General features: G+C 43.9%; 1 protein-coding gene across 7 annotated transcripts in view; it reads left to right on the plus strand.

Moving 5' to 3' along the window:
• Positions 1-17,153, plus strand: part of RTN1 (reticulon 1) — a 188,539-nt gene that overhangs the window by 163,201 nt on the left and 8,185 nt on the right. For 6 of the 7 annotated variants that reach the window (XM_061612432.1, XM_061612436.1, XM_061612431.1 and 3 more), the window contains 4 exons: positions 8,484-8,691; positions 11,052-11,190; positions 13,305-13,374; positions 14,937-14,983. In XM_061612432.1, coding sequence (XP_061468416.1) covers positions 8,484-8,691; positions 11,052-11,190; positions 13,305-13,374; positions 14,937-14,983 — 464 coding nt within the window. The remainder of the gene's footprint in view (positions 1-8,483; positions 8,692-11,051; positions 11,191-13,304; positions 13,375-14,936; positions 14,984-17,153) is intronic. The other variant, XM_061612433.1, reaches the window with a different exon arrangement.

A 17,153-nucleotide genomic window follows, 5' to 3' on the forward strand; every position in this document is an offset into this window, starting at 1 on the left:
ATTGAACTCAATAAACATGCAAATGATCAAACCAGTCCTCCCCTGCCCCTTCCTTTGCCCCTCCCCCTCCAATCCCCTCCCTCACCCTCCTTCTGCTCCCCTCTCCCCTCCCTTTCTCCTTCTGCTCCCCTCTCCACTCCCTTTCTCCTTCCCTCTCCTCTCCACTCTCCCTCCTCCTCCCCCATGGTCAGTTTTACCTATCCTAACCATAATTACATAGGAGTAAATCCCATTGAAATCAATAAGCATGCAAATGATCAGACCTGGCTTTCCCCTCCTTCCCCTCTCCTCTTCCTTCCTCCTCCCCTCCCCTCTTCCTTCTTCCTCCTTCCCTGCCCACTCCAGCCATCCCTCCCTCCCCCCCTGGTCAGTTTTACCTATCCTAAGCATGATTGCACGGGAGTAAATCCCACTGAACTCAATAAACATGCAAATGATCAAATCTGTCCTTCTCCTCCCCTCCCCTTCCTTCCCGCTCCCCTCCTCCCCTCTGCCCTTCCTCCCTCTTCCTCCTCCCCTCTCCATCCCTTGTGGTCAGTTTCAGCTATCATAAACATGATTGCAGGGGAGTAAATCCCACGGAACTCAATAAGCATGCAAATGTTCAATCCATTCTCGGCAAGCTTGCACGGGATCCCATTTCTTACCTCCCAGATTAAAAAGCAGAGGAATTCACTCATAGGCAAAAAAACTTGCTGTTTAAGAATGTACCTATAGCCCACAGATATTTCTATCAAACTTTAAAAAGCAGGGAAATTGGGCAGCTATAGTGAATGCACCAGGGGAGCAGGAGACCTGACCTCCTCTCTGAGATATTGTACTGCCCTACAAATTGGTCAAAATGCAAACACAATTTGGGTTGGTCTTTCACAGTCTAATCCACTTCCTGTGTATCTGAGGTGAGTGACACAGGAACAGTGGGGAGTGACCGGGACACTAGACACTGAGGCTATTGGTGAGGTGGGGGGCAGTACCAACGAGCAGAACAGATGATCAGGAGCTACCCCAGGCTGTTCTGACTGTTCCTCCATGGCTAGCCCAGGCTGTCTCCCACCTTGCTTGTTTGGCCACCCGCCCACTTTGCTTGCTTGTTCTGCTGTCTGCCTACCATCCTCACCTGCTTCATGCCGGGCGCCTCCCCCCACCCCCATGGAATGCTGTCTTCACACTGTGTGACAGCTTAAACAAATACTGTACATATAGAAACATTCCCCTCTATCTGAAATCCAAACAAGAAAGAAGCATGATCAGTGTGCGTGTGTGTGTTTATTTATTTAATGTCCTGCCCTTCCTCCCAGAAAGAGCCCAGGGCGGCAAATATAAACACTAGAAGCACCCTAAAACATCTTTTAAAACAAAAAACAAAACATCTTTTAAGAACATATTAAAACAAAATATCTTTTTTTAAAAAAACAAACAACTTTAAGAACATCTTAAAAAGCAATTCCAACACAGACGCAGAGTGAGATGAGGTCTCTACTTAAAAGGCTTGTTGAAAGAGGAAGGTCTTCAGTAAGCATCAGAAAGATAACAGAGATGGTGCCTGTCTAATATTTAAGGGGAGGGAATTCCAAAGTGTCGGCGCTACAACACTAAAGATATACAAGGACATAGTCTAGCCAGGCAAGAACACACAAGGAGGGTGCAAAGGAGAGCCGGTGAAGGGTGTTGCCAGGGCAGGGGTGTGGCCTGGGGAAAGGTTCTACAGGTCAGATAGAAACACCTGGAGGGCCATGTTTGGCCCAAGGACCTTGGGTTCTCCGTCCATGGTCTGAAGTGAAATTCCTGTCCTGCTTGGGCCCAAAGTTCAAAATAACCCTGTTAATCAGACACTGTTTGTTTTGTCCTGCTCAGCGATGCCCATGTATAAGCTGACCAAGAATTTGGGGCTGGAAGGATGCCATGCCTCATGCCCTTAGTGACCCACGGCCCTGCTGTGGGAAGCTGTTCCTCGGACAATCATTTGGAGAGGCTTGTCATCTCAGACTCAGCAGCCTGTGCCTCTTATAAATGAAGGAATAAAATGCCAGAGCTGAGTATTTTCTGGCCTTTGGGTTTGAATTTATGCCCTTTTCTGTGAAGCAAGCAAGAACCACTTCACACTTTACATAGCTGCAAATAAGAAGTCATTAAGGTGTTGGACTACAACCTGGGAGGCCCGGGTTCGAATCCCCACACAGCCATGAAGCTCACTGAGTGACCTTGGGCCAGTCACTGCCTCTCAGCCTCGGAGGGAGGCAATGGTAAACCACCTCTGAATACCGCTTACCATGAAAACCCTAGTCATAGGGTTGCCATAAGTCAGAATTGACTTGAAGGCAGACCATTTACATTTTGGTAATAATGAAGACATCACAGATCAAACATCTCCAGAGAGAGGAGTGATGTCTGTTTCTACCTTTACACTCCAAAGCGTCCTTGTTTGTCTCTCAGTTTCTTGATTGTAAGAAAGGTTTGTGTTTTGTCAGATAGTAAGTGGGGATGCTTTATAAAGTTCCCAGATTCCGCCTCTCCTTAGAAATGCCACTGTCACAGAAAGAGAGGAATAGGACGTGGCAGAACACAATTGCCTTGCTCTGGCTGGGCTAAAAGCCAGTGAGAACATACAGCATAGGAGACTGCCTTATGCATGCAAAGCATGCACTCTGCCGCTGAGCTTTAGATCCTCTCCTAGCAAGGTTCTAGGAAAGGTCTGGAGGACCAGCCTAGAGCAGAAAGCAATCAGCAGCAGGCAACAGAATGTGTCAGGGAGAAACAGGGAGCAGGAGAGCTGCTTTCAGATAATTGGTCAGATTCAGCACCCTGGACAGCTCTTGGAGACTGCAGAGAGAGTTCTAAAAAAAGGCCAGTCTGTGCGTGATGAACTGTTCCATAGTTCTTCCCCCAGATGTGTGGGGTTTTTTTTTAAAGAAAACAAAACAAAAAACAGCTGTAGAAGGCTAAGATAGGGAATGGAGGACCAGCAGTGGTGGGGCTACTTAACCATTACCTTCTTGACATTTCTCTGCTCAAACTTGCTTCCCCCCAGTTGCTTTTCTTCCTATGGGGAAAAAAGATAATGGGGAGACCTGCACTTGTTGGCTATGGGTGGTCGTTGCATACTGTGCCTTGCCTTGCTCTGCCTTCAGGTGCGTAGGAGCCACACGCTGTAGCTATTAGGAATTTCCAGCTGGCCCCAGGCAGAAGCAGCAGGTATAATGTGTGTTGGGTTGCAATGTCAAAATTAAAAATGAATGATGCAGACACAAAAATCAGCCACCCGAAACTTTTATCACATTAGGAAACCTTCCTGTATAGATTATCTGGAGCTCTTTCTTAGCAGATGCCACTGAAAGATACTTCTGACTAATGGGCAAGTTACCAGCATGAAAGAAATAGAAATAGCACATGCTACCATCTGATGGTGCAATACCATGAAGACGTTAGATAGGGTAGGCATGGGAGAGGCCTACATCCATAGCTATGGTTGGAGAGAGAGGTCCTTATACTGACTTTTGAGCCTTATTTTTTTTTTAAATCTCTAGCTCATATGCTTAAGCAGCCATTTTGCTTGAGTTGCCAATAAATGTAAATGTACTGCCTTTGAGTCAATTCCGACTTACGGCGACCCTATGAAGAGGGTTTTCGTGAGGCTGAGAGGCAGTGACTGGCCCAAGGTCACCCAGTGAGCTTCATGGCTGTGTGGGAATTCGAACCCTGGTCTCCCAGGTCATAGTCCAACACCTTAACCACTATACCATGTTTATTTCTCACTGTTTGGATAAGCAGGCATAGGTTTTCCTGGCTTGAAAACAAATGGCTGACCATTTGGCACCTTGTTTTTAATTTTAACATAAAATTGTTCTAAGTTATTATTTAGTAAATTAAATAGCCTTGACATCTAAAATCAGTCCAATTTCAGATAAATATGAATATTTGGTAATATATCAGATATGTCGAGTGTATTATGGATTGTGCAAGCCTGTTAAAACCCACTTCTTGATACCAGAAGTAAAATATGGCCCTCGTGACCAGTAACCATGTATAGCCTTCTCCTCCATGAGTTTGTCTAATCCTCTTTTAAAGCTATCCAAGTTTGTGGCCATCACTGCCTCTTGTGGCAGCAAATTCCATAGTTTAAGTATGCACTGTGTGAAGAAGCCCTTTCTTTTATTTGTCTGGAATCTTCCAATATTCAGCCTCAATGGAGATCCACAAATTCTAGCTTTATGAGGAAGAAAAACTTTCCTGTATCCACTTTTTTCCACACCATGTGTAGTTTTATACACCTCTGTTTTGTCTATTGTACTCATTTTTTTCTAAACGAAAAAGCCCCAAATGTTGTAGCCTTTCATCTTAGAGGATTGTACCAGTCCCTTGATCATTTTAGTTGCCTTTTTATGACTCTTTTCCACTGTACAATATCCTTTTTGGGTTTTAGTGACCAGTACACTTTATCCCAAGTGTGGTCGCACACCATTTACTTTATCAAAGCATTATGATATTTGCATTTTTTATTTTCAGTCCCTTTCCTAATGACCCCTAACATGTAATTCATACAGCTGCTGCACACTGGGCCAACAGTTCCATTGATGTATCCACCACAGCCCTGAGATCTCTTTCCTGCCCAGTCACTGCCAACTCAGACCCCAGCAGCGCATGCATTAAGTTAGGATTCCCCACCACCACCATGTGAATCACTTTACACATACTTACATTGAATCCCATTTGCCACATGAATGCCCATTTCTCCAGTTTGGAGAGATCCTTTTGGAGCTCTTCACTCTTCCTTTTTGTTTTAGCCATCCTGAATAATTTGGTGCCTTCAGCAAACTTGGCTACCTCATTGCTCTTCCTGGGAGGAAGTAGGTGCAGCTACCCAGTGGATCTTGGAGCCCTGGCCAATGGCAGAGGCCAAACTCAGTTTCCCTTCAACTCCACCATTCCAGAGCAACTCGAGCTCATCGATATGTTGTTTTAATAGTTCTTCACTGGTTCACATCACTAATTTATAATGACACACAGTGGGTACCCTCAGGGGTTAGGTCCCAGTCCAGGAGGTCTAAGTCTCTTACCAAAATACTGAGGGCAGGGCTGCAGGTGCAGCACAGTCCAAACAAACCAAGGTCAAGCACAGTCTAGATCCAAAACATGATTCAGAAGGAAGGTTGGTCGGTATGAAAGGGAGTTAGCAAGCAATGGCCCCAGCCTCAAGGATAAGAAACCAGAGACCTGCATTGTTTCTAGCAACTGAAAGGTTCAAGAGGGAGACCTCATATGCTTTAGCTTTCTAGACCATGCCCTTACCTCAACTGCTGGTAGTAAGAGTTTCTGGGATTTACATGGGGCCTCTTTACTCACGAGCCACACAATGACTCAGGGTCCATAGATGTATACTATGTTCTCACTTTTGGTAAGGCCAACCAAGTTTTCCCTGTGGGGTGGGCAGCACATCTGAAATTGTCACTGAATTTTGCGAGGTTTGCTGAAGCAAAACCCAAGGCCAGTTTGGAATTTCCTCCACAGACAAACCTCTGAGAAATTTCAGGGGAAATCAGAAGGGCTTCAGTAAGACTAGCAGATTTTCTCTGGGGAGTTCCAGGCGCCTCTGGTCTTGCCTGAGCCAGAGACACTAGCAAAATAAAAGAGGGAGATGATGCAAACCAAAACCATAAAGAAGATAGGTGGCAACAAACTCCCTGAGTGGAGAAATTGCCACCATCAAAAAGAAACCCTGCAATCTCACACTAGGATAGATGCTGCCTTGAGGCATACAAAAGCTATTATTCATTCAGTTGACTGGCCTGATGACGTGAGCTCTGCTTTTCCTTTCCTGCCTCCTGTGCATACACCTCCTTGCCACAGATTTCCATTCCTTGTCAGATCTTCAGGGATGCGCTTGAATGAACAATTGGCTCGTTCTTCTTCAACCACCCACACACCATGCTTTCCCCCTTCAAAGAGCAAAAGGCATCTTCAGAAGGACGGCAAAAGCAGCAGTAATGGGATGCAAACGGGAGCTCCCCAGGCAAAATAAAAATGCTAGTGGATCATTATATAATTAGCCAATTGTTTCTTTAATTAATGCCGTAAAGAATTCCATCTGTGAGTGATGGGAAGATCTGTGGCTTGTTGCGTCAACTGGGCAGGCAACTAATTTAGAAGCTGAACTACTTCAGTCCCTTTTGAGAGAAGATGGCCGCCTGTCAGGGATGTTCAGTAGTGGATTTCCTGTATTGCTGTAGGTCTGGGGTGAGAAGCCTAAGGCCTGAGCAGGGCATTTTTAAAGGAATTCTTACTGGGTGTCCAATTTTTCATTCAGATGGCTTGCTCATAGAAGCCTCTCTTCCACGTGCAAGCCCTGACGTTTGGACTGAGGCGAAAGTGGTTCAGACTCAAACAGACAAACAAACAAAAGCAAAGCCAGGGAGTAAATACAGCCTTGCAAATTGCTAGCCAAGCAAAATTCTTACTAGCGGGGCCACCCACCAATAAATACGTGAATTAAAAAAGCAAATTAAAATTAAAAATGGCTGCTTATGATCCATGTCCTGCTGTAGCAGAATTCTTACAACAACAACAAAAGATACAGAGAACCAGACATCGCAGTGTACAGGGAGACAGATTTTGAGAGGTTTTTCAGACAGGCTGGTAGTTTGTAATACCTTAAGAATTATTGTATAATGTGTCCCTATGTTCACTAAAATGTCATACCTCTAAGTCCGTGTTTCAGTGGCTTCCTAATTGAATTTATGTCCTTGGTTCATTGATTAAATGTTATGTGTCCATTTGTGTTCACTTGGTGTCCAAAAGCTAGGACTGGATGTCTATTTGCTCACACAACTACTACTTATAAATGCCTTGGGCTGGGGGGGGGAGTGTGGGCCCTCCATGCCTCTCTTTCCAACTGCAACATTCACCAGGCTATGCTGCTCAGTGGCCCTGTTCTGCACCCCAAATGTTTTGGCCTGGCTGCCATGTGCCCTTGATCTTTGATCCTGCCTCTTCCTTGTCTGGGTGGACAATAGAGAAGGGTGTATGAGCGTGTGTAGCAACAAGCCTTCTGTGCAAAACTAAAGTTTACATTCATTGCTCTGTCCATGTTTTGCTTGTGGCCTCACTCACCACTGGCATATGGACCTCAGGAGATTGCCCAAAAGAGAATATGGCCCTTGGGCTGCAAAAGGCTCTTCACCCCTGGACTGGATGACCTTTGAAGTCACTTCCAACTCTTTACCCTAAATCGGGGTAGCCAATGTGGTGCCCTCCAGATGTGTGGACTACAACTCCCTGACCAGTGGTCATTGGCTATACTGGCTGAGGCTGGTGGGAGTTGTAGTCCAGAACAGCTGGAGTGCCCCATGTTGCCTACCCCTGCCCTAAATAAATATATACATCAAGAAATACAATTCAGTGTGCAGTTTACCTATAAAGCCTTCAGTGGCTTGTTCCCAATAGGCCAATTCAGGGCTCATTCCCTCACCTTCCTGCTTTTATTTGTTTGCTCATTAGACCCCCCACTAGTCCAGTGTTGACTGTTCCACAAGGTTATGCAAAGGCATCAGCAATGCTGGCCTCATGCTCCTCTCAGCTTGGGTCAGCTATACACTCCATTCACAACTGGCTCTGCCAGGAGGCAGAGTGAGATGGCCACTAAAGCAACAGGTTTTGGGGCACCACTACAGGGCAGCCAATTGTTAGTTAAATGTCAAGCTCACTGGGTCCCCAAACCCTGGGAACCAGCCCTTGTCAGGCTAATAGCAGTTGCCAACTTACCAGGGCTAAAAGCCAACCCTACAAGGTAGAACATTGCTCCACTTTTTCTCTCCACAGTTTGGGCCAAGAACTGAAAGCCAACCTCTCTGCTTCCTGGAACTCCAGGCAAACAGGTTACTCAGTAGCAGTTAGCCCAAGAGGCCAAGATGCTGGAAGGAGAGAGAGAGAGAGAGAGAGTGTACACCACTGTCTTATAGTGTTCCTGATGTTTTATAATTGTCAAGATTTGGGGGGATTTTAGAATTTCATCTTAAACCTGTATCCGTTTTGATCGAGAGGTGAGTTAGGAATCTCATTGCCCAGTCAACAGATATTCACAGGTTCATTTTGTGCATAGAAGCACATGAAAAACACTTGGGAAGGCTGTATTTCTTATATCTCAGCTTACAGATACTTCCAACCCTAACGATAACACTCCTTTTCATCAGATTAACTACCGGATCATAGGCAAAGCAGGTGCACTGAAGCCTACCGATTTCAGAGGACAAAAGGTTAAAATCTTTTTTTGGTTAACCAATAAACTGAACTGAATTGATGTCAGTGGGCTTAGCCAGCCTGACTTTGCATAGGATTGGGCTGTTAGGCTTTGTTTACACTGCTGTAATTATTTATTCCAATTGCAGCTTTGCCAAAGAGCTGGATACTCTTGCATTCACAGTGGTAGCCTCTGTTGTCACCATTCCAGAGTTTGGCTTTAATTATTTGTCTCCCTGCCTGCCTCTCCACAGCTATTGACCTGTTATACTGGCGCGACATCAAGCAGACAGGCATCATGTTTGGGAGCGTCCTGCTGTTGCTGTTCTCCCTGACCCAGTTCAGCGTCGTCAGCGTGATTGCCTACCTGGCGCTAGCAGCTCTGTCGGCCACCATCAGCTTCAGAATCTACAAGTCAGTCCTGCAGGCTGTTCAGAAAACTGACAAAGGCCACCCATTCAAGTGAGTGCTCTGTAGTGATCACCAACGACACTTGGTTTGGCAAAAGACTATATCTAGGATCCGTCCACAAAAGCAACAGTGTAGGAGATAAATTGCCTACAAGTGATATCTTCCCCACTCCTTACTTGCTAAATCCAGATGTCTAACACCATCTGCCCTGTAAGAAGGAGTATCTGAGGCTGGTTCCTGCTTCTATGAGGCTGGTTGCTTTGTGCTGTTTTGTGAGCATGTGGTTCTTGGTGTATCAGTTCCGTTTCATAAATGTTGTTAGCCACTTTGAGGACTCTAGCTGAAAAGTGGGATATAAATCTACTAAATAATAAATAAATAAATAAATAATGTTTGACATGTAAAGAGTATATCCTGCACAAGCCTGAATGCAACCAATCAATACCATCAAGGCTGTTGCTCACTATGGACCCACTTTCCACCTTGTACCTGTGCCCCCTACTCTTAATGTCACCTTCCTGTTTCTCAAGGCTAGGTCTTGGGAAGGCAAGTAGGCAAGCTGCCTCTTCAGCCAGTGAGGAAGCAACAGTGACTGGTCAGGAATTCTCAAGGCAGGGGATGGGCTCAAGGGATTCAGAGGAGGCATGGGGTAGCCTATGAGGGATTTGAGAGACCAGAAAGAGTTACTGATCAGGAAACACATTAGGAGAGTTTATAGAGGGGGATTCAGAGGAAGCATGGGATAGCCTATCAGGGATCTGAGAGGCCAGGAAAGGTTATGGATCAGGAAACACATCATGAGAGTTTATAGAGATGCAGCAGATAGGTTCTGTTGATTGGAGGCCGTAAGATCATAGGCTACTGGTTAGAGGTCTGGAGGGACAGTGAGACAGAGAATTGGGCCTAATGAGATATGGCACATGGAGACATCTTCACAGTGTTGGGTTGAGGCAAAAACGGAAGCCTGGAAATTTGGGGCAGAATAGGTCTTTGAGGAGCATTGGGATAAAAACAGAAATGGGTCACCGGATGGTTCAGAGCCACTACTTTAGCTTCCTGGCTGGTGGGTTGCTTTCTTGGAGGGAGAGGAGGAGGGGGTAGGTTGGCATGGTGCAGACTCATTGGCAGAAGTGCCAAATTGGCTGTGCCGGTATTTTTGCATTGCACAGACCTCCCCACAGCCTCATCCCTCTCCCACCTGGTAAGCAACAGGGAAGCTAGCATAGCAGCTCCACCTCACCTGGTGAGCCACTTCTGGTTAATATTGCTAGAGAAAGTGATATCCTGTTGGCTGTCAGTGTTCCTATTCTGCCATCCTGAGAATTGCCCCCCTCAAAGATGAACCCTCTGCTGTTGTGTATATTTATTAACATAACTACGTATGCACATTTCAAGTAATCTTTGCCATAAATGTGAATGGGCACAATATAACAAGTGCAAGTGGCAATTGTTGGTTTAGCCTGAGTGGTGTCTTCTATCCTGAAAAGAGGCAGAGAGCTGTGAGTTCTGTCATTGATGTGGGCAGCCAGCATCTGCTTAACATTGGCCAGCAAAGGGTGCATATGCCAGCCACATGAATGGCAAGCAAAGGCTTTTAAAAATGTGCCCAGGCCTTTTGGGTTTATCTGACGCTGCTGTCCCTTGAGCTCAAACCTTTATTTTTATTTTCCAGTGTCTAAACATTTTTTTACATTTTTATCTGGCTGTGACCTGTCTTGGCAATTAAGGGAACTGAAAGTCAAGATAGCAATTGTTTTAAATAAAGAAATGAGTGCTGGTGCACAAGGATTGTGGGCTGGGGGAAGTAGGGAGAGGAAAGAAATTCAATTTGGTTTACATTTCAATATGAACCAACCTAATTTGTACATCTCAAGACAATATGCTAACTGAAACACAGGTATTCTTCATAATTCACACTTCTCTGAATTTCGCAGTGCAGTTCTCTAGCTAAGAAATGTTTGCAAAAATGCATATATTTGGGGAAAGTCAGCATACCAATGCATATATTCAGAGCTTGGAAAAGTTACTTTTTTGAACTACAACTCCCATCAGCCCCCGCCAGCATGGCCACTGGATTGAGCTGATGGGAGTTGTAGTTCAAAAAAGTAACTTTTCCAAGCTCTGCGTATATTAGGAAAAATGATATTCAAAACCAAAACACATCATGTTAGGAAAAATGCTTGCAAAAATGTGGATATTAGGCAAAATTGTATATAAAAATGTATACATTAGGAGAAATGCTCAATACAATGTTGTTGAATTAATATCGCATATTGATGCAGAAATGTGATGAACAGAAGACTGGAAAATGAGGAATGGAGAGAAACCCAAACAGGCACATTTGTCTACCCCTAAGAGGAAATAATAATAACGCTTGTGTTTTCTTGATCTGAGTTACGCTTTTTCAACAGAAGTTACTTGGAAATGGAAATGTCGCTCTCTCAGGAACAGATTCAGAAATACACAGATTGCCTCCAGTCATACATGAACAGCACAGTCAAAGAACTCCGGCGACTTTTCCTGGTCCAGGATCTGGTGGATTCCTTAAAAGTACGTGTCCGGCAAAGAGCAGAGGAGAAGTTCAGAGAGCTTTTGGTGCGATCTAGTAGGATGGGTTTCCAAGCTGTGGTCCGCAGACCACCTGTGGTCCGCAAGCTTCATGCAGGTGGTCTGCGGTATGTCTGGATTTGTGGCACATCCATCGCATTAAATATTGATATTGATTTTAATTGTATTTTGTTGCTTCTTTTATTCCTTATGCTTTATTGTGGCATCGTTTCAATTCTATGGAATTCCAGTTGTAATACAATACAATAAAATATGATGTGTACAGAATAAAAGAAGCAATACATATCCAATTAAAAACAATACAGCATCCAGCACAGCGCGTTATCATTGCTACAACAGGCAGAAAAATCATTAAGTGGCCGGCTAAGACCCTCTGTGATTTGCACATGGTCCATGGGGAGAAAGGTTTGGAAGCCACTGTAGCAGGGCATCTTATATAGTCTGATGAGATTGGACAGGCCCCCGTCAGGAATGGGGAACCTGTGGCCCTCCAGATGTTGTTGGACTCTGCCCCTGCCGCCAGTGGTCAGGGAAGATGGGAGCTGGAGTGCAACAACATCTAGAGGGCCACAGGGTCCCCATCCACAAAGTAAAGGATAACTTGGGTTGAGACAGAGGGGCTGGTCCTTCTTTTATGCACCGTTTCGAGCTGGTTCTTGGAATGTTGCCAGTAGGTGCTTAATGAAACAGGACCATTCAAATCCTAAAATGGGTTTAGGGCAGTGTTCTTCCAACCTGGGTCCCCAGATGTTGTTAAACTACAACTCCCCTCATCCCCAGCCAACTTAGCCAATTGTCGGGGATGATGGGAGCTGTAGCCCAGAAGCATCTGGGACTCAAGGTTGAAGAGCACCGGTTGAGGGACCTGAACTAGGAGAAATGCACATTTTTTTAATTCATAGGGAAGAGGCCATTCTAGGCTATCTCCCTTTCCCGCCCATATTACCACCCTAACGGCTGCATGAGGGTGGGGGTGGGGAATGGAAAATCTCTGAGTGCATTGTGTATGTATATTTTGGGGATGTGTCGATGTGAACTAATTATGTATCCATTTATTTTAAGCCAATGTAGAATTAAAAGTAATCCATTGGAAATGGCCTCAGTAAATCGGTTCATTGAAACAATTATATTATAAGTATAGCTGTAAGCTTTTTTTCTTTTTTAATGTTCTGGGGAAGTTGGTGAGACACATGTTCCAGCCAGATATACACAGATACGGAATTCATAAAAGGTTGGTCCAAATTTGTGACAGCAGTCTAGAGTTGGAGATGCTACTTTTAAGGATAGTCCCCAGATGACCTAATTGTCAAAGGAACACAAAAATATAATGTAGAAATTCTTCTCTTCACTTGCACCTTGAATTTGATTTTATTATGCTTTGTTATATGTGGGTGTAATGTTTGGATATGTTTATGCTGTATACATTATTCTGGGATATTATTTGTTTCTTATTAAAAAGAAGTATTTCTTTAATTTTAAAAGATAATTACATTGAGAGAGAGAGAAATTCTTGCTAAGGGAAACTCAGTTGTGTAACCTGTACAAATGATATAGATTAGCATATATTAGCTTATTTTAATTCACTCTGGGTTTAATTCACTCAGAGTAAATACATTGAACTTAATGGGTATGGTGGAACTAGGTCCATTAATTTCAGTGGGCCTAATTTGAATATAATTTAGTTAAATAAATCTCTGGTTCTGCAGGATATGCAGTATAAACTGTGCAGAACATGGAAGCTTCCTTTTCCAGCCACTGAAAATCCTGCTCGACATACCCTAGTTTCTGAGATTCACCCATCACACAGGCAAAGCCTGTTTTCACAGTTTTAAGGGTTGTGTTTTTTTCAATAATTGTTGAGAATTTTAGAATGCAATTCCTGAATTTTGTGCTTGTTAACAAATTCTGGGTTTGGATAACTGTGGTTGAAAAAATAGAAGAATACACATAGTCTACAGAGTGAACAATTTATAATTTGGTGATTTATCCAAGGTTTAGCGAAATAGTAGTAAAGCTACGTTTTCCAGAGTCTTTTACTGTTCTGTTGGCTGTTTAGTGTGCTTGTGAGAGATGTAATTATTATATTTCCCATTTAGTTTGCAGTACTAATGTGGCTACTGACTTATGTTGGAGCTCTCTTCAATGGCCTAACTCTTCTGATAATGGGTAAAGTCAACCATTAATTTTAAGATATTTTGCTCGGATTTTTATGGCAATATTGTTTCTTGCCTCCTTTCTTACCAAGCTGCTACAAATCTTTTCTTTGACATTCCTGGTACTTTCAAGTATACTCTCACTGGCCTGGTTTGCTCAAAATGCTAAGCCACGGTTTGTTTTAAGCCATTTTTTAAAACAAACCATGAGTTATTCATGACTTGTCTCACAGATGATGAAACAAACTATGGCTTATTTCTCCAAAGCATGTTTTGTTTTCTAGTTGCTTTTGCCTTGTGCCTTTGTAGCATAGTGAGCACTTGGAGTGGAATGACCAAACAAATCACAGTTAAGAAAAGGGTGCTGGGTCCTCATTGTAATGCCAGTCCATAGTTAAACCAAAACATTAAACAACAAAACTTGACTGCAAATCATGGTTTGTTGGTAGTAAACAAACCATAGTTTAGCCATTAGAAGGGGTTTGCACATAACACTAAGTTATGGTTTCTTTAACCACACTTTAATAAACCATAGCTTAGTGTCATGAATGTAACATGCCGATTTTAAGCTTCTTGCCTGGTAGGCCTATGAAGGTGATTTAAGTTCTCATTTCATACTGTGTCTCATACTGTGTGTACCCCACTCACACATCACCACACTTTTCATTGAGCAAGATGATGATTACACTATTCCGACTGTTGTTGTCTCCACTATTTTGGGGGACATAGCAAGGGGCCTAATTCAGTGGAAGAGCATGTTTACATGTAGAAAGTTCCTGGTATGTCCGTTGAAAAGGCTCTGGTAGCCTCTGCCTGTGAGAGATGCTGCCAGTCAGAGCAGATAATGCTGTGCTATATGGATATAGAGTCTGATCGAGTATAAGGCAGTTTTCTGTGTTCCATTTTTCACATTTGGAGGTCCCTTCATGACCACCATATCACAGGATTACTGAGGTGAAGTATCGGCTCATGGAGATAATTTTACCTTTGGAATTATTATAAGAAACAGTGTCAAACCCCAAGTGCCATATTGTAGAAACTCCCACGTACAGCCAGATCATGGCTCTCTTTGCTTACAGCCCCTTTGTCCTTTCCCTCTCACCTGCTCAGGTGTAAAATCCCACCTGCATCATCGGGGCTCTGAATCATGCGGGAAGCTTCCGTGAGTAGCAGAGGCTCCCTGCTTCAAACCTTCACCCTGCATCCTCTCCTTGCTGTCACAACTTCATAGGGCGTAGGAAGCTAGAATCAGACCTTTGGGCCATCTAGTTCAGTATTGTCTACACTGACTGGCAGCGGCTCTCCAGGGTTTCAGGCAGGAAACAGTCCCAGCCATACATGGAGATGCTGGGGATTGAACCTGGGACCTTCTGCATGCAAAGCAATACTGTACCACTGAGCTACGGTCTTTCCCCTGGCTTCATTCAGTTTACACTCCCTGAATGGAAACTTTATTATCCACTTCTCTTTTGCAACATCTTTTTTAGGTAGAAATGACCATTCACAGTGTGTTATGCATGAAAATATGACTATCAGTCTTGGGGGGGTATAACACTCTTTTTCCCCTCTCTCCAGCTGTGGTCTCAATGTTTACTCTTCCTGTCGTATACGACAAGTACCAGGTACGTAAGAAGCCCCATTTTCTGGCTGTTTCCTCAGTTAATAACGCCCAGTTGTGAAAGTGGACCTCCCAGAGTGGAACAGGAACACAAACTCTGGCAAAATAAATGCAAGAAGACAATAAGGGATACTAAACAAAGAATTTGAGGAGCACATTGCTAAGAACATAAAAATCAACAACAAGAAATTCTATAAATACATTCAAAGCAGGAGACCATCTACGGAGGCGATTGGACCCTTGGATGATAAGGGAGTCAAAGGTGTACTAAAGAACGATAAGGAGATTGCGGAGAAGCTAAATGAATTTTTTGCATCTGTCTTCACAGTGGAAGATATAGGGCAGATCCCTGAACCTGAACTAACATTTGCAGGAAGGGATTCTGAGGAACTGAGACAAATAGTGGTAACGAGAGAGTAAGTTCTAGGCTTAATAGACAATATAAAAACGACAAATCACCAGGCCCGGATGACATCCACCCAAGAGTTCTCAAAGAACTCAAAGGTGAAATTGCTGATCTGCTAATGAAAATATGTAACTTGTCCCTCAGGTCCTCCTCCATGCCTGAGGCCTGGAAAGTGGCAAATGTAACGCCAATATTCAGAAAGGGATCCAGAGGGGATCCCAGAAATTACAGGCCAGTTAGCTTAACTTCTGTCCCTGGAAAACTGGTAGGAAGTATTATTAAAGTTGGATTAACTAAGCACATAGAAGAAGAAGCCTTGCTGAAGCAGAGCCAGCATGGCTTCTGCAAGGGAAAGTCATGTCTCAGTAACCGATTAGAATTATTTGAGAGTGTCAACAAGCATATAGATAGAGGTGATCCAGTGGACATAGTGTACTTAGACTTTCAAAAAGCTTTTGACAAGGTACCTCACCAAAGACTTCTGAGGAAGCTTAGCAGTCATGGAATAAGAGGAGAGGTCCTCTTGTGGATAAGGGATTGGTTAAGAAGCAGAAAGCAGAGAGTAGGAATAAACGGACAGTTCTCCCAATGGAGGGCTGTAGAAAGTGGAGTCCCTCAAGGATCGGTATTGGGACCTGTACTTTTCAACTTGTTCATTAATGACCTAGAATTAGGAGTGAGCAGTGAAGTGGCCAAGTTTGCTGATGACACTAAATTGTTCAGGGTTGTTAAAACAAAAAGAGATTGCAAAGAGCTCCAAAAAGACCTCTCCAAACTGAGTGAATGGGCGGGAAAATGGCAAATGCAATTCAATATAAACAAGTGTAAAATTATGCATATTGGAGCAAAAAATCTTAATTTCACATGTACGCTCATGGGGTCTGAACTGGCAGTGACCGACCAGGAGAGAGACCTCGGGGTTGTAGTGGACAGCACGATGAAAATGTCGACCCAGTGTGCGGCAGCTGTGAAAAAGGCAAATTCCATGCTAGCAATAATTAGGAAAGGTATTGAAAATAAAACAGCCGATATCATAATGCTGTTGTATAAATCTATGGTGCGGCCGCATTTGGAATACTGTGTACAGTTCTGGTCGCCTCATCTCAAAAAGGATATTCTAGAGTTGGAAAAGGTTCAGAAGAGGGCAACCAGAATGATCAAGGGGATGGAGCGACTCCCTTACGAGGAAAGGTTGCAGCATTTGGGGCTTTTTGGTTTAGAGAAAAGGCGGGTCAGAGGAGACATGATAGAAGTGTATAAAATGATGCATGGCATAGAGAGAGTGGATAGAGAAAAGTTTTTCTCCCTCTCTCATAATACTAGAACTCATGGACATTCAAAGAAGCTGAATGTTGGAAGATTCAGGACAGACAAAAGGAAGTACTTCTTTACTCAGCGCATAGTTAAACTATAGAATTTGCTCCCACAAGATGCAGTAATGGCCACCAGCTTGGATGGCTTTAAAAGAAGATTAGACAAATTCATGGAGGACAGGGCTATCAATGGCTACTAGCCGTGATGGCTGTGCTGTGCCACCCTAGTCAGAGGCAGCATGCTTCTGAAAACCAGTTGCCAGAAGCCTCAGGAGGGGAGAGTGTTCTTGCACTCGGGTCCTGCTTGTGGGCTTTCCCCAGGCACCTGGTTGGCCACTGTGAGAACAGGATGCTGGACTAGATGGGCCACTGGCCTGATCCAGCAGGCTCTTCTTATGTTCTTATGTTAAAGGAATGTTGAGAGTCAGTAGACCCCAACCTGAAAGCCATGGGGT

This window comes from Rhineura floridana, chromosome 2, assembly GCF_030035675.1.
Source record: "Rhineura floridana isolate rRhiFlo1 chromosome 2, rRhiFlo1.hap2, whole genome shotgun sequence".
Classification (NCBI taxonomy): Eukaryota; Metazoa; Chordata; class Lepidosauria; order Squamata; family Rhineuridae; genus Rhineura; species Rhineura floridana.